The sequence below is a fragment of the Fragaria vesca genome, linkage group LG2, assembly GCF_000184155.1.
Source record: "Fragaria vesca subsp. vesca linkage group LG2, FraVesHawaii_1.0, whole genome shotgun sequence".
In the NCBI taxonomy this organism is placed as follows: Eukaryota; Viridiplantae; Streptophyta; class Magnoliopsida; order Rosales; family Rosaceae; genus Fragaria; species Fragaria vesca.
Genome location: NC_020492.1, coordinates 18,057,576 through 18,083,905, shown reverse-complemented (window position 1 = coordinate 18,083,905; position 26,330 = coordinate 18,057,576). Strand labels below are relative to the sequence as shown.

At 37.0% G+C, this 26,330-nt stretch overlaps 4 protein-coding genes across 4 annotated transcripts in view; 1 reads left to right on the top strand and 3 right to left on the bottom strand.

The window, feature by feature from the left end:
• Positions 1 to 366: 366 nt before the first annotated feature.
• LOC101307076 (zinc finger CCCH domain-containing protein 31-like) lies at positions 367 to 7,031 on the bottom strand. The gene is made up of 14 exons (XM_004290743.1): positions 6,722 to 7,031; positions 6,253 to 6,430; positions 5,978 to 6,151; positions 5,697 to 5,844; positions 4,873 to 5,187; positions 4,523 to 4,669; positions 4,271 to 4,451; positions 3,451 to 3,731; positions 3,239 to 3,361; positions 3,001 to 3,142; positions 2,584 to 2,855; positions 2,254 to 2,445; positions 1,036 to 1,578; positions 367 to 779 (listed from the first exon to the last, which is right to left on the bottom strand). Exons 1-14 carry the CDS (start codon positions 6,882 to 6,884, stop codon positions 555 to 557), a joined length of 3,084 nt encoding a protein of 1,027 aa, XP_004290791.1. The 5' UTR covers positions 6,885 to 7,031; the 3' UTR covers positions 367 to 554.
• Positions 7,032 to 15,012: 7,981 nt separating this feature from the next.
• LOC101306778 (pre-mRNA-splicing factor SF2-like) lies at positions 15,013 to 21,373 on the top strand. Its single transcript, XM_004290742.1, has 14 exons — positions 15,013 to 15,268; positions 16,953 to 17,047; positions 17,799 to 17,925; positions 17,999 to 18,064; positions 18,143 to 18,217; positions 18,304 to 18,424; positions 18,518 to 18,564; positions 18,651 to 18,708; positions 19,000 to 19,049; positions 19,190 to 19,246; positions 19,368 to 19,489; positions 19,575 to 19,676; positions 20,789 to 20,822; positions 21,287 to 21,373. Exons 1-14 carry the CDS (start codon positions 15,119 to 15,121, stop codon positions 21,371 to 21,373), a joined length of 1,191 nt encoding a protein of 396 aa, XP_004290790.1. The 5' UTR covers positions 15,013 to 15,118.
• Positions 21,374 to 22,788: 1,415 nt separating this feature from the next.
• Positions 22,789 to 24,036, bottom strand: LOC101313388 (F-box protein At1g30790-like). The gene has a single exon (XM_004292611.1). It carries the CDS (start codon positions 24,034 to 24,036, stop codon positions 22,789 to 22,791), a length of 1,248 nt encoding a protein of 415 aa, XP_004292659.1.
• A 568-nt stretch (positions 24,037 to 24,604) lies between these two features.
• Positions 24,605 to 26,330, bottom strand: part of LOC101313096 (ribonuclease S-7-like) — an 8,608-nt gene continuing 6,882 nt past the window's right edge. Inside the window, exons 2-3 of the mRNA XM_004292610.1 lie at positions 25,528 to 25,737; positions 24,605 to 24,664 (exon numbers count right to left, since the gene is read on the bottom strand). Of these exons, the coding sequence (XP_004292658.1) occupies positions 24,605 to 24,664; positions 25,528 to 25,737 (270 nt within the window). The remainder of the gene's footprint in view (positions 24,665 to 25,527; positions 25,738 to 26,330) is intronic.

The window sequence follows — 26,330 nt, the reverse complement described above, 5'->3', positions numbered from 1 at the left end:
GGGGATTACAGTCTTATTTACAGAAGTGAAGATGAAGATGGACTACCTGGAGTTCCAGAATTTTCAGATTTTGGAGTAACAGAGGGACAGTTCATGTAATATAAGACCGCAATGTCTAGATGTAAACAGTGAGTAGAGGCAAAAGTAAATAAATAAATAACTGGTGTGAAAATTGACTTTTCACCTATGGGCTGTGGCGCGAGCCCCACACCTTAACACGTTCCACGTGTCCGGCCACTTTTTCTCTTTCTTTTATTTTTTTTGTCTAAGATTTCTAGCCAATAGAAAAAGGGAAAAGAAAATGACATCTCTGCCCATATAAATTTAACGGATACTGTTAAATCAGGAGTATAAATAAAGTTTAGGGAGATACTATTCTGCTGATCCTGAGATTCCAGTTCATTCAACTAGCAAGGGGAGCTAAAACGGTTCATCAAAGTTACAACATGAAAATCTACTAGAGGATGAAGAGTATCAGTAACCAGTGAAACGCCCTACAGAAGCGGAGAGCAAATCTAAAGCTTATGCACAAAGACCAGATAATGATGTTTCTTTCACACATATTGGTGGACATCGCGAAGAGATTCTTGAAGCAAGGTTGCGTAGTTACCAAACTGGAAGTCTGAAGGTGGGTGTAGGTCGAAAACATAAGAAGTTGGCCTTGATGCCATCATTGGCTTCTTTGTGTTGAGCTTGTCTGGCAACTCTCCGAAGCTAAACTCATCAAATGGGAATGACTCTGTTAGGAAGAAAAAGCAATCCCTGCCCAACTTCTCCACCTGAAAAAACAATCAAAATTCATTGTACTTGTCATATTACACATCACTATAAACCATCACTCTCCTACGTGTAAACAGCAAACCAAAGAGATCACACACCAAACCATGTTTCCAAGAGAATGAAAAGAAACATGTGAGTGCATGTGCAAACCAATGAAAAGGGTGTCGGTTATTGGTCTTAGCTAATTTTATTATCTTTTTATTTCGTATAACATTTAGTGCAGAATGTGAAGAATTTTGCAACATTAACTATTACCTGCAACTGTGAAAACCTGATATTGTTCATGGTGAGAATGACTCGCATTTCCAGGGCATCACCCAACATTCGAACAGCAAGATACTCAAAGAAAATCTGTAAGTGAGCTTTTTGTCTATCCAAATTCTCACTGAAACTTTCAAGATTAGGAAACCAGAGCATGCACTTAACTTCTTTCCAAGGAATCTGGTTCCCTCCGTCTTTGGAAATGATGGTCTGATATGGGTGATGAAGACCCCAAAAGATTTTGACACCCGTCAGTGAAGGGTCAAATATAGATGTGTCTGACAAAGAAGTTGTAGTGATTATTTTGGATGGTTCATGAAAGCTTGCGAAATTTGAGGTAAAATGTAGATTGGTGTCATCCAGTAAAAGGAGGTATCCATCTGAAGAAATGGAAAACAGTTTTAATAGGGACAGAGATGTAGCTTCGCTTTCTTCTGGCACACAAAAGTTTGAGCTGGATAAGGTAGATGAGCTGGATGATGTTAGTAACGGACTCTCGTTATGAGAAAACAAGCATGACTCTCCGTTTCGACAACCCTGTAATAATTGCAAAGGAAACAAATATTATATGACAAGCAAATTCTGCAGTAAGCTTTTCAGAATGGCAAAAATTACTCAAATGGAATGGTATCAACTGGTGCTTGAAAAATTCATGAAATAATATATTTAATTGAAAGCATTCCAGTTTACTTGCCTAATTAAAATACACTTGCAGCCTTCATATGTAAAAGTTGGCATACAATACTCTTACAAAAAGTTAATGCAAATCCACATCGACATTATTCACAAGTTTTTAACTGGGAGTTCAACAAACTCAATAAACCAAAAGATGACTATATGTTAAGTGAATTATGTAGCAATGCAATCCTAAACATCCTATGACTCTAAATAAAGAGTACAATCTCAGAATAAGGTGTTCAAAACAACCACCACAGTTCAAACTGGAAGTCTTTATGTAATGCATCACCACAAACTTTTATAAGACAAACCTCAATAAACCATTCTCTATACAAATGACAAAAGTCCCATTCCTAAACTTTGCTTAATATTAACAGGAACTGCATCCTAAATAATAACTGATAGTGACTTCATGTTAACACTATTCACATCGCCCAACAAACCAAAGTTACCAAACAAAAAAAGTAAAAAACTACCAAACAGAAAGGAACACAGACATTTTAAGGGATACATAAAAATGACCAAGTGTGGTACCTGGAGAGTATAGAAAAATTTGCACGGGGTTCTTTGTCCTTTGAGTGAATGAGAAAACCTGCATTCACTGCCCCATTTGCAGAACCCATTAATATAATAAATACAAACAGGAGCCTCCCCATCAATATAATAATCATGATCAACATTTAAATCCTGATTACTCCATGCATCTTCGGTATGCTGCATTCTTATCTGTAATACATGAAAAGTAAATGAACAATCAATTTTTGTTAAATGAGCATAGGATCAATAAATCGTACACCAATAAATGATTTACTATTAAGCTAACCAAAAATCTCACATAATTACACAAGTACGCAGATAGACGACCTGTTTCACTATCGTTGTCAACTTTTTAGCCACATCATTCTTTCGGAAGTGATCTGAAGCAACAAAAGGTACAGCAACACATTTTGTTGTTTCACCAGATGGCTCAAGATGCCTATTGCCGGTATCAAGAGCATTTGTATCTCCATTTGGTTGTTGACAGGTAAGAATGCATGTATGCTCGTATTCGTACGGATCATAGTAGGGTGGTAGGCCATTAGATGTGGACAAAAACTTGGGCCGGAAGCGGTGCACTGAATGAAGAATGTCTTCATCTGGACACAAGATAGTTGAAAACATTAATGCCATTCTAGTATCGTTGAATAATCATAAAAATCACAGACTGAAATAATAACGAGCATTTCTTGTAAATAAAATACTAGTAAAGATAGTACTGATGAAGTAAAATCTACTACATACATATTTCAGAGACATGATTCAGTGATGAGTGCACAAGATTATGGAAAGAGCACCAGTCTTCCATCTTGGGGAGATCCGATTTAGTAGCTTTTGTCACATCGAACTGAAGAAGTTGCTTCAAATTCTCAACACGGAGCTTATCCTGCATGGCAACACAAAATATTTAAATAAAACGATACAAATCTACTTCCAAAGAGATTAGTGAATGTACATATACAACAATAGGATTTATATGAACCTTGAAGACACGTTGCCAAAATTGATATGCACACAAGTTTCCCATGAATGCTGTTTCCTTCTTTCCGGTTATGCGAGTAATGTAATCATCTCCATTAAAGTAGCTATCAGCATATTCCGAACACTGAATTATAAAATCAACAAAAGCGGAGGTCAATTTTCAACCTAACAAACTCATTTTAAAACATACATCATACAATTAACAGTTAATACCAGAAGTTCATCTCCAAAAGGACGAAGAATAGGCAGAGGTTGTGTATCCATCAAAATGCCCAGAAGAATGCCTTCGCGCAGCATTCCAACGTCTCCAAACTTAAGTACCACTACAGAGGCATCGAAAGACAATGAAAAACTGGCCAGCAATCGCCCATAAAATGTAGGCTCATACCGACCCCTCGGAGATATTCTTTCCAATGCATGCATATGAACCAGCAAATTCAACGCTTCTTCAACGACATCAGAAGGTGGTGGATCTAAGGCCTTCTGCAACAAGGCTGGCATTGAAGTTCTTATGTTAATGGACACAAATTTCTTGGGGAAAGAAACAATGTACATATGCAACTATGCAAGTATAACACATAGTATACCACATAAACTAATGATATCAAGTTGAAATCACATCTAGCTTGATCATGAATTCAGAGTGGCCTTACAAAATAAGGCTTCTAACAAGTACAGCATATGTATTACAACCAAATTGCATCACTTAGTTTCTTCAACTTAAAAATAAAAGACCTTTTACTTTTTATATATTCTGCAACCATACCAGATAAATTGATACTTAAGAATTTCACCAAATCTCATGAAAATATTGTATCATGTTCAAGAAGCACCATAGTCAATAATCAAAATAAAGCAAATCTGTCTTCCTGAACTTTCTCAATTTTTTGTTAGTAAATCCAGCCAAAAAAATTACTATCGGGGATCCCTCGATATACATGTCAGAATGGGTTTCTTACTTTCTTTCCACTTAGAGAAGAACCTCCAATCATAATGATCAAATTCAAAATAATTAAATAACGAAACAGCATACCCTTGGGATCATTAATAGCTTTGGAATCAGAGCAGCAAATGTGAAGCACTTGCATCCTTAATGATAACCTCAGTATCGAGGGACCTTCGTAATCCTCAAGCTTGCCGTAAAATGGTCGAGTAACCAACCGATAAATCTGGCCATCACATGTTCGACCCGTTCTCCCTCTACGCTGATCAGCCTGCAGCATAAATCAAAAGTAAGAAATCATGTGACAATAAAATTATCCATCTAGAAAGATTCCGTCAGTACCTGAGACTTAGAAACCCAAACAAGTTTTGCACATTCCTTTTTCTCATCAGCATTCCAGAAGACTTGTAAAGATCGGCATGAATCAATAACATAAGCCACCTGGGGAATTGTTACTGATGATTCAGCAATATTTGTGGCCAGTATCACCTGTGCAGATTACTCTATTAAGAACTGCTGCAAGTGTGACAAAAATATAATAGCAGAAAATCTTTGGGGCAGGGTGTGGCATCCTAAGAATCTTAAACTAACTCAATTGGTCATATCATTTGCCTGAGAGTAAACAACATACATATGTATAGAAAAACAACCACATTAAGCAAAATAATTGATGCAATCAATATCAAACTCACTTTGCGATGGGATTTCCAGATCTTCATGGTCATGAGAGCTTGTTCAGTATCAATGCTGCTATGTAAGATGTGAACTTTAAAAGATGAGCTGAGAGGCTTCAGAAGGAACCATTGCTGCTCCAGGGCATAGTATGTTGGAAGAAAAATCAAAATGCTCTTTTCAATGTCAGGCTCCTGCTTGTGTATATGCAACACCAGTTGATGAATAATACTATGTACTTCAGGCTCAATATCAGCTTTAGACAATGAAGGAGTTATTCCTGAACAATATCTCAAAGAAAGCGACTCCGGATCGATGTTGAGAAGATCGGCCACCTATTCAGGAAAAGAAACGATATTCATCATATAAACTATCTAGACGGTGTTGCAGATAAGATCATGTGCAGTTTCAAACACTAAAATCTGTCCCTTTGACCTGTGTAACCATATTTCTATGAGTGAACAGCAATGTCTTTGGAAGTTGACACGCGTTTAACAGGAGTTATACAATGATATCCTTCTAAAGCATATCTAATCAGTACGGTATCATATAGAGTTATCAAACGATGAAATTTTTTGTACCTTCTTTATTGAGACTGTTTTATACACTTACCTACCATATTATCGTCTTTTCAGACTTGCAAAGTTTCTCCAAAACATAAAAACACCATTATCTGGCACAAAAATTTGGTGTTTCCCTTTAATGCACAACCGCGATTAACTCTATTGCTTATTGTGCATAATGGATCAACACCAATAAGAGTACACAGACAAACAAGGCATGAAAAAGGAGCATTAATTGAGTTGGTAGTCTAAAAGTTCTAGAATAGAAAAGAAGTCATTGCCTCTTCGAGATAAGAAACCCTTTTCTGAAAAATGGTTTTCTGGCCGGAGTTAGGGATTGCAACCACTTCCACTCGTTCGTCCCTGCCAAGATCCTTAAAGTAATCCTTGTACCTTTGAATATCAGCAGTTGCAGACATCAACACCACCCTGAAAATTCAAAAATCTATTAGATCCCCATGTTACTAAAGTCCAAGGAGAGTATCCGTACATAACAATTTAAGCAGAACCAGACAAGCAAATTAGCTTAACATGTCAAAAAAAACAAAAACAACGTGTCAACCTCAAGTTATTGTTCTTCATCATAAACTGCTTCAGACAAACAAGAACAAGATCAGACTCCACAGATCTTTCATGCACTTCATCAAGAACAATGACCTTGTAATCAAGCGCATGCGTCCCCTTGTCCCGCATTTCGTCCAATAAAACTCCAGCAGTTTTGAAAACAATCACTGATCTGCACAAACACAAAAGGAAATAAAATCATCAGCACACCACCCAAACAGCTTCCGGAAAGAAAAAATTATCATCTCTGATTAAACATGGACCATAACGCACCTTGGTGACATGTGCTTTGAGTGGCCTATGTGATATCCAACCTCTCCACCAAGCTCACTGTTACGAGCTTGTGCAACCATTTTCGCAACAGCTACTACCGCAAATCGCCTAGGCTGTGTACATAGAATTGGCTTCACATTCGCTTCCAGTAGAAACTGCGGTATTTGCGAGCTTTTACCTTTCATTTACACAAGCAACAAGTAATCAGAAAACAAACAAAACAACAAGAAAAACAAAATCAACCGACTCGGTGAGTAACAATTCCTGATGAAGCAGCATCTAAAAGAACCAAACGGCAAATACATAAAGGTCAACAATTTCACGGCAAAAAGACAGCGAATAACGGCAAATACACGACGGAATACGACCGCTACAGTAAAATTCATCTCTAAGAAAACGGTTCAGGCAGTGGAGCAAGTAAAACCGCAACAACGAACAGTGAGAGCGATAGAGAGAGTGAGAAATGTACCGCAACCGGTCTCGCCGACGATTAGAGTGACGCGATTATCGAGGATTTTCTCGACGATCTTCTCCCGGAGCGCCGTCACCGGAAGGTCGGAGAATTTGTAGGACGCAAATGTCGACGAGCGCGCAGAGCTGCACGACGACGTTGGGGACGGCGGAGACGCCATGCTCTCTCTCTCTCAAACAACGAAAAGCGGGAGAGGATTGGAATTACCGGGAAAAAAGCGAAAAGGAGCTCAGTCGCTCAGGTCACTCCCGCCTCTATTTTTATTTGGGGGGAGCAAGAATCGGAGACGGTGAGGTTCACGTGGGCTCGGAGCCTCGGAGAAGGTAGGGCGTTAGGGACCCGTGAAGACTTTTTGAGTCAATGCTGTAAAGACTTTTTGAGTCAATGATATTTCTCTTTGGACCAATTGTGTGAGGGTTCAGGACACGTAAGATGGACGTCGGGTACGTGTGATCGCCTCTTGACCTTCCTCCACACGCCAAATTTGGAGGCCTGGGTCCACGTGGAGGAATCTCTGATGCGGATTGGGACCCTCGCCTGATGCGTCGTCGTTTCGAACCGTATTGAATATATGAATATTCATGATTTGGCTAGGATTTGCCATAATTAAGTTTCCTTGGTTTGGTATTGGAGATTTTTTGGCAACTTTTCAATTTTCATTGTTTTTTCTTTTTCTTCTGAGTAGCATTGTTCATTGTTTTGGCAACTTTTCAACGTTCATTGTTTTTCTTTTTTCTTCTGAATATCATTGTTCATTGTTCTTGTGAAATATTGAATGTTCATGAGGTCAAATGCACGTGTTTGTTGTAAATAAACATTTAGCTATTTACTCGAGTAAAGTATGAAAACATGGAGTTGAAACTCCACAAGAAATTGTTCTAGACTTTTCACATTTGTTTTCAATGAGTATAAAATTTAGCGTTTGCAAATGTAGATTCGAGAACTTTCGGCATGTTACATCTCACGAAAATAATGTAACGACCTTTTATAATATATTTTAGTACTTTGTTGAGAGTTGGAATTCTTTCTTTGACTCACTTCTTGTCCTCGTTTTGAAATTAATGCATTACCCGTTGACATGATTATTTGAATTATAATATGATATTATTCTTGTAAATCACACTAGGCCACATATCATGAATTTTTTTTTCTAATTATATGATGCATTATATGAAAATTTAAGTAGTATGCAACTCATAGGAAGTGTGTACTTCCCCCTTATGGGAGAATGATCGAAAGCACTCTCTCCTAGTCTTCACACGACCACAAAAGTCCACTTTCGGTTGTCACCGGTTCAAACGTTGTGGTCGATAGCCTGGCATAGCGGCTAGCCCACTCAGCATCGCTCTGAAGCTCTCCAAATTAGCCTTTGGGGGAATCTACAAAAATCCCATTGTTGCAGCCAATCTGCCTCTTGAGGAACTAATGTAACATTGGTGAGAGCTTACATGGTTCTCGCGAATATGCAAACTAATACAGGTGTCATCTTCCTAAGCATGTGTAACAGCCCAATCCATACTATTCAGATATTGTCCGCTTTGAGCCCACCGGCCCTCACAGTTTTGTTTTTGGGGTTTCACCTCAAAGCATGATATTGTCCGTTTTGAGCTCACCGGCCCTCACGATTTTGTTATTGGGGTTTCATCTCAAAACACGTCTCAATGTAAGGTGCTAGCTTTACACATATAAGCACATCAACTTATCTCCTCCGAGCGACTTGGGACGCGTGCACCTACTAGTCTGCTAATGCCATTTTTAGCACCCACCCAGTTAGGTCACCACAAATACACCCTCCATTAGGGGCTCGACGTCTGCGTTGGCACACTTCCGGCTAGGAACATACTCTGATACCATCTGTAACAACTCAGTCAATACCATTGATATATTGTCCGTTTTGGGTTCACCGACCCTGTAACATCATTTTTTTTTAAATTTCTCAAAATGTGTTTTTCTTTTTAGAATTAGAAACTAGATGTAGCTGTGAGTTCGCCGCATTTTTTAGTGAATTTTTTCGAGTCCCAAGCTATTTTTAACGATTTTTCGAAGTTTCGTCGAAACTTTTCCGAACTGTTGACATGACAGCTTCTTATTAGTCCAAAGGCTTACTTAGTGACCAAGACAATTTGACCAACATGTAAGATCATTTTTTTTTGGGTCTGAGTCAGATCATTTTCTTTGTTGAAACTTTTTCAAAAAGTTGACATGGCAACTTCCTATTGGTCTAAAGGCTTACTTAGTCATCAAAAATGTGTCACATGGTGGGAGTGGTGGTCTAGACCAATCAAATATGGACAAGTGTCCATTTTTCTTTATCAAAATCATGACCGACCGATGTATGCCGGCTTAACTATATATATGTATATCACCTGATCAAGATTCATAATCAATTAATCATCGTTAGATATAAATCAAATGATAGAGAGATTTATTTTTAAGTTGAGTTGTTTTGTTTTCAACTCTTGGATGTAAATCTAACGGTAACTGACTATGAATCTCTTAGTCAATTACTGACCAGGTGAACACTACTGATATATATATATATATATATATATATATAGTGCTGAGCTGATCAGTTTGTTTGGTATTCTTTTTTTAGATTTTCTTTTCGATCAAAACTTATGCGGATCATAATTTTTGATCCGTAACTCCAATTTCGAATCCGCGAAAGGCTACGAGTTCATATCGATACCCTCGTTTTATCCTTGAAGTTTGGGTTAGATCCAACGGTGAGTTCTAGATGACTCATTTTAGGAGGCTCAGTTTACGATCGATATTCTTGGTGGGAATTCGTATTGACGAGGTTAATGGATTTCTATAATATATTTCAAATATTCTTATTTGTTATCAAAATAGTTGAAAAACATGATTTTGATCTATTTATGAAAGATCTCTATACTTTCGAGTGAAACATGTCGATATTGCGAAATATTTGGAGTTTATATATAATTATGTGTTAGATCCATTGTTTGACTAGTCATGGAACTTGTGAACTTTTTGATTGATTATGCTGAAGTAAGGATGTGACACATGGATATATATGACTTGAATGTCATTAGGTTCCCGTGGAGATCACTAAATTGAAGGATATCCAATAAGAACGGATTGTGCGATATGATGAATTGTGTGACTCGATGTGTATACGATATACGTATTTGTAGCATGTGTAAAATGATATGGCTTTGCGGGCATATTACATTGGTCTACTCACTGAGCGCATGGTTTTTCTCACCCGCTCATCTCTAATAATTTTTGCAGAAAAGTACTTAAGTTGTACTGAGCTAGGAAAAAGGGTAGACGACGAGCCTAGAGTGAAGAGCCTAGAAAATAATATTTTGTTTACTTTCCGTTTTGTAACACTCGTTCACGCCTCAGAAATGGCATCCGGTGCCTAAAACCCACCGACGTTGGGATTGGGGTGTGACAGACCCTCACGATTTTGTTCTTAAGGTTTCACCCCAAAACGCGTCTCAATGTAAGGTGTTAGCTCTGCATATATAAGCACAACAACTTGTCTCCCCCAAGCGATGTGGGACGCGTGCACCTACTAGCCTGTTTTTTAAGCACCCGCTAGCCCAGTTAGGTCACCACAACATATGAGTAATAAACCATATGATTTGTATAAATGAATACTCAAATTTAGCTACGCTGCTATTTCCTTATATAGAATTTTGCCATAATTAAGTTTCCTTGGCTGTTGTTTCCTTTTATAGAAATTTCCATCAAACTTTTGCCACATTTGTTTTGAACGAGTAGAAAGTTTAGCGTTTGCAAATGAAGATTCGAGAACTTTCGGCATGTTACATCTCCCGAAAATAATGTAACAACCTTTTACCATATCTTTTAGTATTTTGTTGAGAGTTAGGAGTTGGATTTATTTATTTGACTCATTTTTTGTCATGATTTTGAAATTAATGTATTTCCTATTGACATGATTATTTGAATTGTAATGTGATACTATTCTTGTAAATCACACTAGGCCACATGTCATGAATGATTTTTTTCTAATTATATGATGCACTGTATGAAGATTTAAGTATAACACAACTCATAGGAAATGTGGACATCCCTTTTATGGGAGAATAATCGAAAGCACTCGCTCTTCACACGGCCACATAAGTCCACTTTTGGTCATCACCAGTTCAAAAGCAGTGGCCGATAGCCTTGCATGGTGGCTAGCCCGCTCATCATCGCTCTGAAGCTCTCCAAGTAGCCGTTGGGGAAATCTACAAAACTCCAATTATTGCAGCCAATTTGCCTCTTGGGGAACTAATGTAACATTGGTGAAAGCTTACACGGTTCCCATGAATATGCATACTAATGCAGGTGTCACTTTCCTAATCATGCGAGTAATAAACCATACCATATTTCGTACCTCTTACGTTGACTAAGCATCGAAGGGTTATAGGTCGTCAATCCTGGTCCATCTTATAATGAGAGTCGTCAACCCTAGTCTATCTTATGGTGAGAGTATTTAGTGCATGTATCAGGTAGTCGTCCCTGTACCAAAGATTCTATATACATGATCAGGCACCCGGAAGTATCCAAAAAACAGAAGTTAGAAAAATTTCTTACATAATAAAAAAAAAATACCTTGCTTTGTGGTTGGGACTTGCCCAACTTGTTTTGGTTTGCATAACCGAAGTATCACGAAAGAAAAAGTATTTGATTATCTATTGTGCATGAAATGGACAAAAAAGGGAAACATTTCTCTTAAAATAACATAAAACTATAACAATTCACAGTCTTAATGTGTGGATAAAAGTGTTTTTTTATTTTATAAAATAGGTCATACAATTTAACGATTTTATAGATCAATAAGAAGTACAAAAATGACATACCCCATAAGGTTGTTAGATAAAGTCGTTTTACAAAGAACTAAAAACCTATGCTACCAGAGCAAATAGGGTAAGACGATGATGTATATGCATCTCATGCATTAACTTTTTTTTTATTACTTTGAGGACTTAGTTAATATTTTAAAGACACATTTACCACTTTAAGGACACATTTACCGCTTGAGGACTAATGATGTAACTAAAAACATTATAACTTTAAGAACTCATGTTATAAATTTGAGGAGTGATATCACTACTTTGATGTTTGATGACTCGTTTTATAACTTTAAGATAAAGTTGATGCATGTCATGTCTTAACACATTATATATTATTGTTTTTCATCAACTTTCTATTTTCTAAAGCCCAAATATTCTAGTCCCTCAGAAAAAAGGTAGCCCACCAAGATCCCAGCCCGTTCGGCTCAAACCAAAACCCAAGAAGTAGGGTTAATGTTTAATGCAAGGCCCAGTTAGAGACAACAACAACAACCATTACATTATCGCAGCCAACCCGCCCCGCTATCGTGAAGTACCGATAAATAGTGACGCTAGCAATGCCACGAACCATAAACTCGTTACCAACAATTGCCTCATTCCCGACCCATTCCATCAGAGGCAAAGCCTTAACCTCGATAGCGGTAACTAGGGCTGCCACTCGGTCGGTTCGAATCGGTAATGGGCATTACCAACTTCAAAACCAAAGCTTTCGGTAATGAAATATGACTTTCAATTACCAAACCAAAAACTTCGGTATGAGATAAATCTTACCAACTTCGGATGTCGGTTTTTCGGTATTACCAAACTTCACAACAAATATATTTTCAAAATATAACAAAACAATACAAAACTATAAAATTTAAATATCACTTGAGTTTCTAGAGTCTGATAATACATATACAAAAGATAGTCATTTCAGTACACATTATCGAGTATGGTTTAATTTTCTACCGAAATAGTCAGGATGTAAATGTTTCCAAATTTTTATATGAACAAGTTATGTGTCATCTATGTGAAAGTACGTGTGTGGAAAAGTCGACCAAAATAAGTCACATAAGGGCAGTAAAAGCTTTTTCGTGTAATAAGTGACGTTAAATTATGGTTGACCGCTTTGATCAAGACCCGAGCATTATTGAGTACAATTGAATTTTCTATCATAATTGTATTATACTATAATGATCACATCAGACGGTCGAATTTTAATTTTGTGAATTGTAATCATTGGAACCACAACATGCCTGGTAATGTGGTATAACTTATTTAGTAAATTATATGCATATGTACATCTTTGTGAACCAACTACAAAGAGGAAGCAAAATTTTCAAAAACCTTGTGAACTATGATGTGATCAATATAGTGAAATACGACTATGGTAGAAAAATTAGGTATTTTTGATAATTTTTGGTCTTGATCAAGGCGGCTAACCCTATTTACCCTTGTGCTTCCTATGGAGAGCCTTATCATCAAGAGAGGTAAAAACATTCCTAAATTTTACATGGGCGGTTACATGTCATCTAAGTGGGTTTGTCTATGTGTGTGTGTGATGAATCGACTAAAACGGGTAGGTAAGAGCGTTTTTTATATAACAAGTAACATTGAATTAAAGTTGATCGCTTTAATTGAGACCCGAATGCTACCAAGTATAGTTGAATTTTTCTATTCATTGTCTTTTTTTTACTAAATGGTATATACAATTGAAAACGTGAGATAAGATTATTAGTCTGTGTGTTTTTAGAAATATAAGTCTTTAAATAATTAGAATTTCGGTAAATTCGGTATTTACCAAAAACCAAACCAACTTTTTCGGTATTTCTCGGTTTCGGTTTTTTTGATTTCGATTACCAAAATTCGGTTTACCAAATCATAAATTTTCGGTCGGTTTTCGATCGGTTTGGTATTTACCAAACCAAGTGGCAGCCCTAGCGGTAACACTAGCTCAACCCCCTCAGACTAGTAATCCCTTGAAATGGAGCACCAAGATAAGCCAAAAATAAAATATCCCGCCTTAAATACGGCGGCCACCCATTGTCGTCGAACACCAACGCAACTAACAAAAGGATGCCATTCCTTGCATCTACTCAAGCTCGAGGGAAAACCTCCCACATTAGAGCCATAAAGTCAATAGAGCAAGCAAACACAATCTCCACAAAAGAGGAAGATAAGGTAATATGTATGACGGATCTGAATCCCCATATAGTCATTAGTGAAGACTACTACCTGAATGGCCGACGACCATACTAAACCCTAGCAAAGCCAGGTCGAGAGAGTATAAGATTAGAGCTATAGTTTAACATAAAGTTAATGCGTGGATAAAGGTTAAACGACATTAGAAGACATTTCAAATAACTATTGCGTTTATTCATTACGACTCTAGAAATTACACACAAGCTTAAATAACAAGAGTTAAGGTCACTCACAAGTACAGCTAGGTCATGCCTCAAACCCATAGTCTTTATTGCCTAGACAACTACTATAACAGATGCGTGACATAATGCTTAACATTATAATTGCTCTAAAGATTTGGTGAAATGTGATTGCTCCTTCGAGAATTAAGAGTTTGGATTGACATGATTTCGAAGTTTGATCTTCAAAGACGGTTTTTATGTTGTTTGGCATCAGATGCCTCCAGTCATGCTCGCCGGGGTGAGGGAGAGAGAGAGAGAGTAGATAGGGGCTTCTCTGTCAATAAAAAATGAAAAAGTTATTTACTTTTAGAGAAATTTTAAATACACACCCCTATTCTCTTAATACACACATCTATTATTTTATGTTTCTATTAAGATTTTATAGGTAAGCTAAATGACCAAAACAAACATCTATTAATTTAAAAAAAAAAAAAAAATTCACGCTAAGAAGTATTCCTTTCAAATCTTTTACCCTAAAATCGTCGAAAGCACGTCTTCTCTCCTAACCCCAACTCTTCTCCACAATTCATTTGGGTTGTCTTTTTTATTTTTTTATTTTTTTATTTTTTATCTGTATCAGCTTTAGTTTGATCTTGGAGATCATATTGTCATGTACTGCATTTTTATCATGGCATGTTTTATCGAATAACTAGCTATCTATGTTTAATAGCTACTGTACTTCTACAGTTCTACTAGCTTGTGAATTCTGAAAACTTGTATTAGTGATTTGGAATTAGGATATAACAATAATCATTTGATTATAAATTGAACGATGATAACAAAAAATTTCTAGCAAAAATTAGACGAAATAATATGTAAAAAGAGGTATCAAATAGTAAATATATATTAATTAATTATTTCATAAATTAAGGGCATTTTAGGCAGTTTGGGATATGTATTAAGTATAATACTGAAATGAAAAACTTGATAGGTGGTGTATTAAACAAGGGATGTGTATTAAGATATTAGAGGTGTGTATTTAAAATTTCTCTTACTTTTATAGTTTTGTTTATCTCAAAAATAAAATAAAATACAACCGTAAATTTCCATTAGTCACAACAACCAGGACACCAGGCATTGGTAGAAGCGGGTAGAGCGAAGCAAACCCAAACCCCGATTAGTTCGTAACCCATCAATTAATCGCCGCCGATTCGAGAATGGCTTCCGGCTGGGGAATCACCGGCAACAAAGGGCGTTGCTACGATTTCTGGGTCGACTTCAGCGAGTGCATGTCTCGCTGCCGCGAGCCCAAGGACTGTTCTCTCCTCCGCGAGGACTACCTCGAGTGCCTCCACCACTCCAAAGAGGTCACTTCCTTTTTCTCTTTTCAATCTCACATATCTGCTATTCAGATCCAAGCTTGCAAGATTTAGGGTTTTGTTTTATTTGGTAATTCTGGTGTTTCTTGTTGAATCTAAATTTGAGTTGAAAACTATGGCTTGTTCTGATTTGAACTGAAATTGAGGAGACAAGTTGCATTGTTACTTAGAAATTCCCAAGTTAAACAAGTTGTCTTTAGTTACCAGATTGATTAGTTATTGGTATAGGTGACTTATACTTCTAACAACCAACAGCTTTGATACTGGCATCCATTCTTGCACTCTGACCCGTAGAGGTTATAACCGATAAGGGGCAGTAGTCGGTTTAGAGAAGTCAGGGCATGTTGCTCATTTGATCATAGTACCATCAGGCATGTGTTACCTGTAGAAATAATAGTCTTCATTCTTAAATGTGATAGAAAAACGAGTTTTCGAGAGTACAGTAAGATCATAATCTAAATAGATAGTTGGGCGCTGGGGGGGGAGGGCAATTCATTGATTTTTTCCCTTGTTGCAGACAAAGATGAACAGCTGTGGAGTTCCTGTAGCCCCCTGACACTAACTTCTTGACAATAACTTTGTATACTTGGATCATGATTGGCAGTGCTTCCATTTCTCCATGATTACTGCCACCTTTTAGGGCCACTTTCGTTGTAGTTTAGTTTCACTCTTTGCTTGCAGGAATAATGTGTCCTGGTTTCAAAGTAAACTAGCTTTGAATCATCAGTCATAACTACCTTGAGGATCTCCATGCATTTTGAACTACCTTTTTGGTTTGGTTTCTATTCTTCAGTTTATTTAGTAAACCTGACACTGTAAAACCACTTGGGAGTCATCATGATTAAATGCATGTTGCAGTCTATGTATCAATGATTTGGAATATGCAGACCTAGGAGGTGTTTGCATTTAGTTTACTTTATTCATCGTGTGTTAAGCTTGCCCTTTTGTGTCCTTATTGTGAATGACACAAATTCTAAGTTTCATCCACTGCAATATAATCAAATGCTAAATAAAATCGAGTTGAATGACTTGTACTTCTTTCTGTAACATTTGGAGAATAGGAGGTCAAACATGATAGTGAACTGAATGCATTAGTGGTGCAAATATAGAAATTGAGCGAAGGTATCTCCTAGAAAGTTTTGCACTGTGAATGAAGGTCCAAGGGATTAGGAAAAGACTGAATTTGATCAATAGTTTCCTTTCTAATCTACTTAATATCTTATTGTTCTTGAACATTATTCTCTATTATGGGTAGTTTGAGTGAAGTATCACACCATACCATATAAATTGATGTATGGCCTGATTTTAAAGACATATGGAACTATTGAATGAAGATGGTAATGCATCTCTCACCTGATTTAGCTCTCCCACTAAAAATACGTGCAATGGTTTCTTTCATTGGACCCATGTATCATTCATCTCAAGTTGTAGCTACATAAGTACTTCATACCAATTTTGGCTCAAATTGCTGCATGACTGTGGATTAATCTATTTTGTTCTGGGACATACCCAATTGGTATCGACATTCTCTCATTCAAAAACCCCAAATGTTGTAACTGATACAGTTTATTCTGCGTATCTATTGTAGACTGCTTTTTTATTTATTTCATCTGCTATTCTGCCTTGTAATACTGATTTCCATTGTGGTTTCGTTGCATATTTATTATTGCAGTTTCAACGAAGGAATCGAATTTACAAGGAGGAGCAGCGCAAAATAAGAGCTGCTGCACGGGCCAAGGAGGGTGGAGTTGTTAATGACCATCATTCGTAGCAGAAATGAACCCTCTACTGAACTCGAGAATTAATAAAATGTGTGGAGATCATGTTGTATTCTGTTTTTTGTCCAGACCGGCATTTTACTTGATTATGTTATCTGTTTTGTTTCTCCTGGAATGATGAGTGTAGCCCTCGTTGGTCTATGCAATAAGATTGTGGTCGCTCTGCCTTGCTTTGCAGTAGCTGTGCACCTTGTACATCGACCTTGTACATCGACTTGCTTGGTGTATTAGAATGCTGTTTCTGCTCTCCAGACTCATATGACTTGTGGAATATAAACCCATTTCTTCTCAAGTTTCTTTGTTTATTATTCTCTTTCAGGAAGTTATTGGTATATCGTATGACTCGATTGGATTCTGAATTCTCCTACACTTCCAGGTCTTTTAGATTCTGAACTTTCTTCCTCGTTCGCCTCCACTATCTCTCCCCTTTTCTCAAAAAGGTACGAGCTCATGGTGAAAAGATAAATTGAGGTGAAAAAAGTGAAACAAAAAGGTGTATTGGACTATTGGGTGAAAAAAGGAAAACCCAATTACGACGGCACGTGCGAGACCACACGGTTGAGTTTCAACGAACGGACGAGATGCAAATACGTAAAAAGCAGATAAGAGAGGAATTGTGAAAAATCATTTATAATCGAAAACCCTAAATCGAGAGGCGGATCCCAATTTCATCTTCATCGCAGGTAAATCTCTCTCGTCTCGTCGCGCCGACCTCCCGTGTGGAATTAGGATTCTTTGAGAATTTCTGATCCTCGTCTCTCTCTCTCAGGAAGAAGAGCCATGAGTAGCCGCGCAAGCAGAACTCTCTACGTCGGGAACCTCCCCGGTGACATACGCGAGAGAGAGGTCGAAGATTTGTTCTACAAGGTAATCAATCAATCGTCGCCGTTCGAAATTATTGAAGAATTATTATGGTTGATATTTGTTGGAATTGTTGTAGTATGGACGCATAGCTCATATCGACCTGAAGGTGCCGCCAAGGCCTCCCGGCTATGCGTTTGTTGAGGTGAGTGAGGTCTTAGGCTTTTTCTTTTTGTTCTTTCTGTTTTGGTGGATTTATCTAATCCAAGTTTTAATTTTACAGTTTGAAGATGCTCGTGATGCCGAAGATGCAATCCGCGGCCGTGATGGCTATGATTTTGATGGCCATCGCTTGAGGGTGGGCGGCTCAATCTTACTTGTCACTTTTGTATCGGAAATAATAATAATAATAATGATTAATAATGAAATTGGACGTCTCTGTAGGTCGAACTTGCACACGGTGGGCGTGGGCATTCTTCTGGTGGAGATCGGCATAGAGATAGCGGTGGTGGTGGTGGTGGTGGTCGAGGTGGACGTGGAATGTCTAGGCGCTCCGACTTTCGTGGTGTGTATTCTACATTACTTGATTCATGCAGTTTTGTTTTTAACGGTGGAATGCGATTGATATGCTCTAAACCTGTTTGTTTTCCGTACACAGTGTTGGTCAGTGGACTACCTTCTTCAGCTTCATGGCAAGATCTTAAGGTGAGCTTTACATATATCAGTTGGAGATGCTTCAATATTACCGTCTGTTTGTGTGTTGACTGACAACATACGCTGCATTTAATCAGGATCACATGCGCCGGGCTGGGGATGTCTGTTTCTCCCAAGTTTTCCGTGATGGTAGTGGTAAGATTTTTATACTTTATGAGAGTTTTTATGGTGTATTGTAATTATATCACGACTTTAGCATCAGAATATAGAATGATATTCATGACATCTGCAATATGGTGAAAATTGGAAGACTCATATCTTAAGCAGCTGTAGACAGTTCCTTGATTTTTTTTAATCTTTTGCCCATGTATGGTTCTGATTTGCTTGCACCGAGTTTGCTCTCTGTGTTCCAATATTTATACTCTAAAAGGCCTAGTTAATTTGATGTTGACTTTTTAACCTTCTGTACCACGATCGTTTCTGTAGGCACAACAGGAGTAGTGGACTACACTAACTATGAAGACATGAAGTATGCCGTAAGTCATTCTATACCTTATGAGTGAACCTCACGAGTGCTGGATGCTGAATTTGATTTTTGTTAATCATGTGATGTGTCTGAAGTTTTTATAGAGTATGAAGATATTGAACTCAAATTTTGATGAAACTATTGCTACAGATAAAGAAACTTGACGGCTCTGACTTTAGGAATGCTTTTTCCCGGTCCGCTGTTCGGGTATGACATCTTACAATTTGAAGATTGCTGTCTTCTTCCTCACTTTTTTCTTTTGAAAGTAATGAAGTCTTCTTCCTCACTTGTATATGCAAATCTTTTTTATCATTTTCATTTGTTATAGGTGAGGGAGTATGACGCGAAGCGGGATTCATCTATGAGCCCCGGTCGTGGTCGATCTCCTTCAAGAGGTAGAAGCTACAGTCGCAGTCGTAGTAGAAGTTATAGCCGGAGCAAAAGCAGGAGGTTTGGCCATTTTAAATTACACAACATAGTAAAATGTGGGTAATCATTCTTTTTCTCACATACTTACCCTAAACCTTAATTGCAGCAAGTCTCCTAAACCCAAATCTTCACGCCGCTCTCCTGGTAGATCTCGATCAAGGTCCAGGTCTCCACCTCGTTCACGATCAAAGTCTCGTTCTCTGTCGGGGTAAGCAAATATTTCCTCAGTCTTTGATGGTTTTAATGCAGTTCTTGATATTCCTGTTGTCTCGGTCTTCATTGTACCTTGAGTGTAGAAATTGCATTACAATAATTATATAATCAAATTGAGTTGCCTCAGTATGCTCTATTGGATCTTGCATCGAATTTGACCAATCGCTGTGCTGACTGGGGGATTGTCCTGTCCTCACCAGATTAACGAGGTTTTTGGTTATGACAATATATTTAACGGTTGTCTGCTGTTTTGGCTAGAGTCAATTGTCTAGAATAAAAAATATTATGTAAAAATAAAAATTTTCTTGAAGTTGTAAATTAACCGTGTCCTTTGATTTTCCATTTTATTTTCTTATTGCCTCGTTCCATGATTTGCTTGTAAAGTGCTTAAGCAATAGAGGCGTTGCTGAGGAAGTAGGTATCTGCCTACTTTTCATTATCTTTCCCTGTTTGCTTGCGTGAAAGTTACCTTTGTTTTTCTTTTAGATACGGATATGTGCGGCAAACTGGGGAATGGATATTAGGATCTTGATTGGATATGGTGAATTGCTTACAACTTTTTATGTGGAGGTATGCTGTTATTTAGATAGGCAGCTTTGGAAACCTTCGTGGTGCCGTTGTTCTAATGCTTTTAGCATTGTAAATGTCCATGGGTGCTAGATTGGGAACTATGGAGGTCTTGGATTGCAATAATAAAGCTGGATATCTGTGAACTAAGTGCCATTGGATTGGAAGTCATCAACAATGAGCAGTAGAGATTTGATTTTCATTTCCTGCTCCAACATTTTGCCAAGCTAATAGGGCGCACTATCTGGATTCTGCGTATTCTTATGTTACAGTAGGGAAGAACGCTCCCCTTCTTTCCACTGGTGTCTTGAAAATAATTTTGCTGCCTCTAATTTAACAATATTTTTGTTTCTGAATTTGTGTTGTGTTTTGGTGGGGAAGCTTTCTTACTTTCCATGTCATTGAAGTGCCAAATGTTTTATTCTCTTTCTTGTATCCTATTGGATATGTAACTCTCGCATGGAAGAGGCATCAAGGACCTTGGATCAAATTGGTAAAGGAACATGGTATTAAATTGGGTTGTTTCTGGAACTTTTGCAGATCACGATCGAGAAGCAGATCTCCATTGCCTTCGGTAAGCCTTTTCTTCCTCTCATTATGGAGGTGTTGCAACACATTGTTTAATTTCAGTTATTTTGGGCTATACTAAAAACATTAACCATTGAAATAATAAGTTTTAATTTGTGTAATTATTTGGTTCCTCCTTTAGGGGCACAAAATGCTTGTGAGGCTGAATTCCATTTAGTGACTCCTAAGAACGAGAATTCACTCCATTTAGTAGGTTCTTATGTGATGTTGTCAAATTAAGATGTTAGAGGCTGTATGGCAGCAGTTGAAATATATGGAAGCATACTTATCTTTTTTTCCCTTGATTGTGATAAGAATCTAATGGTTATATAGTTGACATGGCAGTCTATTTAATTCATTTGCTAAGGGATGGTTTTCTTGGAAAATGTTGTTGGATACGGATTTCGCCTTTTTTTATATCAAAATTTATTTCTTTGTCATCATCAGAAGCGCATAAGTAAAAGCCCGAAGAAAGACGCTAGTAAAAGTCCGAAGAAGCGCAGTGGCAGTCGAAGTCCAAGCCGTAGCAGGAGCAGGAGCAAGAGTTTGTCACGGTAATTATCTGTGTGCGGTATAGTTTTTTCTTCTAGTTTTGTTGTCTATATTTTTGGATTTTGATGAACATTTTGCTTCTAGATTATAACCTACTGCAAGTCTTTTCGGCAGGTGATAATTTTATCTCATAATTGAAGCGAGAAGTGGAAATGAATTCGACTTTCGTTGTTCGAGCAGGCTTTTATTACAAGACTTGCTAGCAGACTTTGATTTTAAGAATGGATAAAGTCTACTCTATTTTTTCTTTTTGGTATTCTTGTTTGTCAAAAAAAAATTTTTTATCTTCTTTGCACTTATGTATGCATTTGACTAATATTACTGTTGGTATGTTATATTCTCTTTCTGGTTCTAAATCGTTTATAATATCAATTTCGTGAACCTCAAGTCTTTTGGTAATATACTAGTTGTCGTACCATTACATTACATTGCGACACTAGAAACTGCACTTGGACTAATTTTTGGGGTACCAAAATAAATTGTGTCCAAGTGCTCCATACCTCAGCTATCTGATATGGTAGCTGGTATCACATGAAGATGTGATGAGTTATGCACGTGAGATGCAGTGATCTAGAATTCATTTTATCTTTTTATTCCATGAGGTATGGGGTTAACTTTATTTCAGTCTATGTTTTCTCAATTTTAAAAATCTATTCTCTAAAGTTTTTAATTTTTATAAATCATGTTTAATTGTTGAAATTATGTCCAATTTGGACATTAATTTTGATTTTATAAGTCATTTTAAGGGCTAAAACAGTCTTATAACAACAAAAAACGTTTTTTAAGATATTTTTTTTCTTCTAATATTTCATGTTAGCATTTAACATTCAAATTGGACGTTATAAATTCATCAATTGAGCATGATTTATAAAAAATGAAAACTTTAGGGGGTAAATTTCTAAAATTAAGAATATAGGGGCTGAAATAATGTTAACCCCACATGAAGAGGGGAAACTTAAATTAATTCTTATTTGAATGTTATTTTGAACCAGGTGTCTTTGTGTGGCCAAAATACATTGGCATCCAGTCAAGCCATTAGCTGTTTATACTTTTTCTTGCAAATTTTGATCTACATTGAAGAAGGATAGATGTTTTATCTTCAGCCATGTTCATCTGGCAATAATTGACCAAAAGATTCTTTGAATTTACATTCAATGACTGGGAGTTATTGGCTAAGTTTTTGTTGCGGTTGCATATGTGTCGACCTCCCTGTTTTCCTCAAAAACGTCTCAGTCGAAGTATATATAATGAGAAAGAACTGAAAGAACTTATCGACTCAATGTCTTGGTTCTTAATCTATCTCAAATCGTAATGGACGAGAGATGACTATATACGAGTTTATATAAAACCCCAAATGTGCAAATATTCCTTTATACGCATTTCACAACAATTAATTAATGTTATTATTATTTGGTTGGACCCTAAGATGTATTCAGGTACTTGATCTTATTGGCTCTGTTTACAGAAATAATGCTATTTACATATTCAACTGCCCCAATATATCTAGGTTTTTCTGCTCCATGAATTGGGAGACACTTGAGCGATCGGGTATCTAGATTATAGGAAACTATGTATCCATCGGCATCTCCCATAAGAATCTCGTTACTCTTCCAAAATGCTAACGGAATTACTGCTTCAATAGGATTGATAGCGAAGCATTTTGTCCATGACCCTTTCAAAAAATCAGGGTCTTCATTTTGCCATATGTCGAACCATTTAGGTGCGTCTCCCTCGTAAGTATACGTGATAAGATGAAGGGATTCTTTCCACACAATAAGGCTCCTGTCAATTGCAAAAGTATCCTCCTCCGGTTGAGATATCAAATAAAAGACCTCATTACTCATATCAAATGCAACTATGACAAACTCCAACGGAAGCCCAGAATAAGGAAGGGTGTCTTTCCAAACTCGATGTGTCTCTTTTTCCGAAAGAGGTTTACGAAACGCATTCCAATAATAAACTCCCTTGAAGTACTTATCAAAACCAGGTTCTGGGAGGACCTCATCAATCTCTACGTTAAACTCGATCTCTCTCCAACAATCTGTACCTAATTCGTACACCTCTGCTTTTAAATGTGAATAACAATAACTAAGAATATTGACAACCTTGTAAACCTTAGCTTTGGAATCATACCCAAAACCCACACTATTTGTTTTAGAACAGTCTTCATCCGGGAGAAGACAGGATTTCGGAACAAGATCGAATTCCTTGATTGAAGGGTTGCATAAAACAGTAGTATCCCCATCGCCACTAAGACAAATGATCCCGTCACAATGACCTACAATTCGAGAACATAGGCAATATTGGTATAGCCGTGAAGGTATAATGAGCTCGTCCTCAATAACACAAGAAAGCTCTTGGTCATCGCCATCAGGATCATCGCAAAGACTAAGTGACGAAAGTAAAAACTGCTTCTCTTCATCGTTTCCATGCATAATGATATTAACAATGTCCTTCTTATCTGTAATGCTATTGTCTTTGACGATAATATGCTTGGCAATGATGCGAGTGGAAGAGATGAATTTGTTGTTCATGGAATTTGAAAGATTCTGGGCCACGAAACTTGGACTGTTGATTAGATTGTACCATGACTTACGAATGCATTTGAATCGCATTAGTGCTTTAGGAGGCAATCTCGACAGAAATTGAGTAACCATCTCTTCCCCCATTTTGGAAAGCTGCGCCATTTTTCAGGCTGCACTACACTTTTTTTCGTCTTTCTTCTTTCTCTTACAGTTAGTACAATATGTAAAGATAACTAGAAAAATAATGACATCAAATAGATAGATGAGAAAGAAGATTGAATTGAGGTGGATCAGGTCCCAATTAACCTAAGGCTCGGAGAAAAAAGAGGAGGTGAAAACATTTCAATCTTTAACGGCCACACAACAATCGCAGAATTCCAAGACATATGTACGTACATGACTTAAGTCTAACTAACAACTGTGAAGGAAACAAATGTGGTAATCGCAACTACCAAAATAAATAAGGAAACGGTGGAATGAATCCCAAAATGTCCAACATGGTCTTCACAATTTTCCCTAAATCTACTGGTAACAAATTTCAAATATTTGTGACATCTATTAAATTTGACAAATGATTTATAAGTTTCCTCTATTAGTCCCTGCTTTGTATTGTGACAGTGAGAATTTGACTCCAGTGGCAGCAGCTGGGGGTGGAGCTGGATACAGCCCCATTACCCAAATTGTGGTGGATAGGAGGTTGATTTAGGTGGTTTCATTGAAAGAAAAAGGGTACTATTGTGCAGAAACCAATATCAGAGAGTGGAGCTATAAACTTAAAATCCAACAAGAGGACACAGTTAATGTTAAGAGAGTATGGTTCGTAATAGTTAAGATCTGATTTGATTGGATGTGAGTTGCAGGTTGGGACAAGCAAAAAGTTTCATAGCAAATCTTCAGGGTGATTTCTATGTGTAATCATTCATGTAACTTTTGAAATTTAAGTACAAGAGTCAGGATCATGTATATGACTTGCTTAATGTAAGTACATGTGTACTTAATTGTGAAATTTAAGTATTTAAGTGTATCAAATTGAACAAGTTCCAACGTACTCTAGCCTTCCACCTTTATATGTGTCAGACTTACCATGATGATTATTAGCCTCATTAACCACGGAATGGTTAGATTCATTACATGATAAAAGAGAAAGTCAGCAGTAAAATCATACCGTTGAAAATAACTAATACAATAATTAAAGAAATAAATTTAATTTTAAAGTTTGAAATTTCTAACACATGATGTAATACTTTCATTATTATTTTTATGAGTCAAAAATGTGTGTTTTGTCTAGTACTATTTGGTTTAGTGACGTAGACTTAGACTAAAGTTTGTATTTGAGATATGTGAATACAAATGCGACATGACAATACAAAAAGTTTATTAGCTTTTATTGCTCATACTTAAAGCTGCTTGAGATATTGATCGAGCCCAATATAAAATAGTTTGAAAGATAAAATAGTAATCTAAAAACTGTCAAGGAAAGTAAAATCCGTCCGTGCAGGTGGATGGACCGACACAATCGATCAGACTAGTTCCATTGTGTGCATAGCAAATTATAATTTCAGTTAATACTTCATCGTGAGGTGTGGATCTTTTGTTTTTACAACGGAGGAGTGGTTTTTTTTCCGTTGCAGTTACCTTTTGAATCAGGTTTTCTATATCTGCGACGTTCCGTTGTAGACTGTTTCCTTTGATAAGGTTGCCAAAGGTGTTGGTCAAGTCCGTTTCCATCCACATGTTGTGTGACCGCTCGAAATATTGTCTTTGGTCGTACGTCTGCGAGGAACATCTTCCGTGTTTGTCCCATTCTTCTTTCCAAAACTTGCGATCAATTCCTTTCAGATTTGGCTAAGAGGTCAACAGCTTGTTTACCAGACTCGCATCATTAAGGATCTAAGTAAAAAACACACAATAAATACATGAGAAATTTTAAATACACACCCCTAATATCTTAATACACACCCCTTACTTAATACACCACCTATCAAGTTTTTCATTTCAGTATTATACTTAATACACATCCCAAACTACCTAAAATGTCCTTAATTTATGAAATATTCAGTTATTTAATATAATTAATATATATTTACTATTTGGTACCTCTTTTTACATATTATTTCGTCTAATTTTTGCTAGAAATTTTTGATTATCATCGCTCAATTTATAATCAAATGATTATTGTTATATTCCAACTCCAAATCACCAATACAAGTTTTCAAAATTCACAAGCTAGCTAGTACAACTGTAGAAGTACAGTAGCTATTAAACATAGATAGCTAGTTATTCGATAAAACATGTCATGATAAAGATGCAGTACTTGGCAATATAATCTCTAAGATCAAACTAAAGCTGATAAAGATGCAGTACTTGACAATATGATCTGTAAGATCAAACTAAAGCTGATACGGATACAAAAAAAAAAAAAAAAAAACAAAACCAAA

Bases quoted from the DNA above. Each gene is read 5' to 3' on its own strand.
- LOC101306778 (XM_004290742.1), top strand. From the start codon at position 15,119: ATGGCTTCCGGCTGGGGAATCACCGGCAACAAAGGGCGTTGCTACGAT. The intron at 17,048-17,798 runs GTAGCAGAAATG...GGATTCTTTGAG, and splicing joins GTTGTTAATGACCATCATTC to AATTTCTGATCCTCGTCTCT. The intron at 17,926-17,998 runs GTAATCAATCAA...GAATTGTTGTAG, and splicing joins TCGAAGATTTGTTCTACAAG to TATGGACGCATAGCTCATAT.
- LOC101313388 (XM_004292611.1), bottom strand. From the start codon at position 24,036: ATGGGGGAAGAGATGGTTACTCAATTTCTGTCGAGATTGCCTCCTAAA.
- LOC101307076 (XM_004290743.1), bottom strand. From the start codon at position 6,884: ATGGCGTCTCCGCCGTCCCCAACGTCGTCGTGCAGCTCTGCGCGCTCG. The intron at 3,362-3,450 runs GTATTAACTGTT...TTTATAATTCAG, and splicing joins CTTTTGGAGATGAACTTCTG to TGTTCGGAATATGCTGATAG. The intron at 780-1,035 runs GTAATAGTTAAT...TTGTTTTTTCAG, and splicing joins TCAGGTTTTCACAGTTGCAG to GTGGAGAAGTTGGGCAGGGA.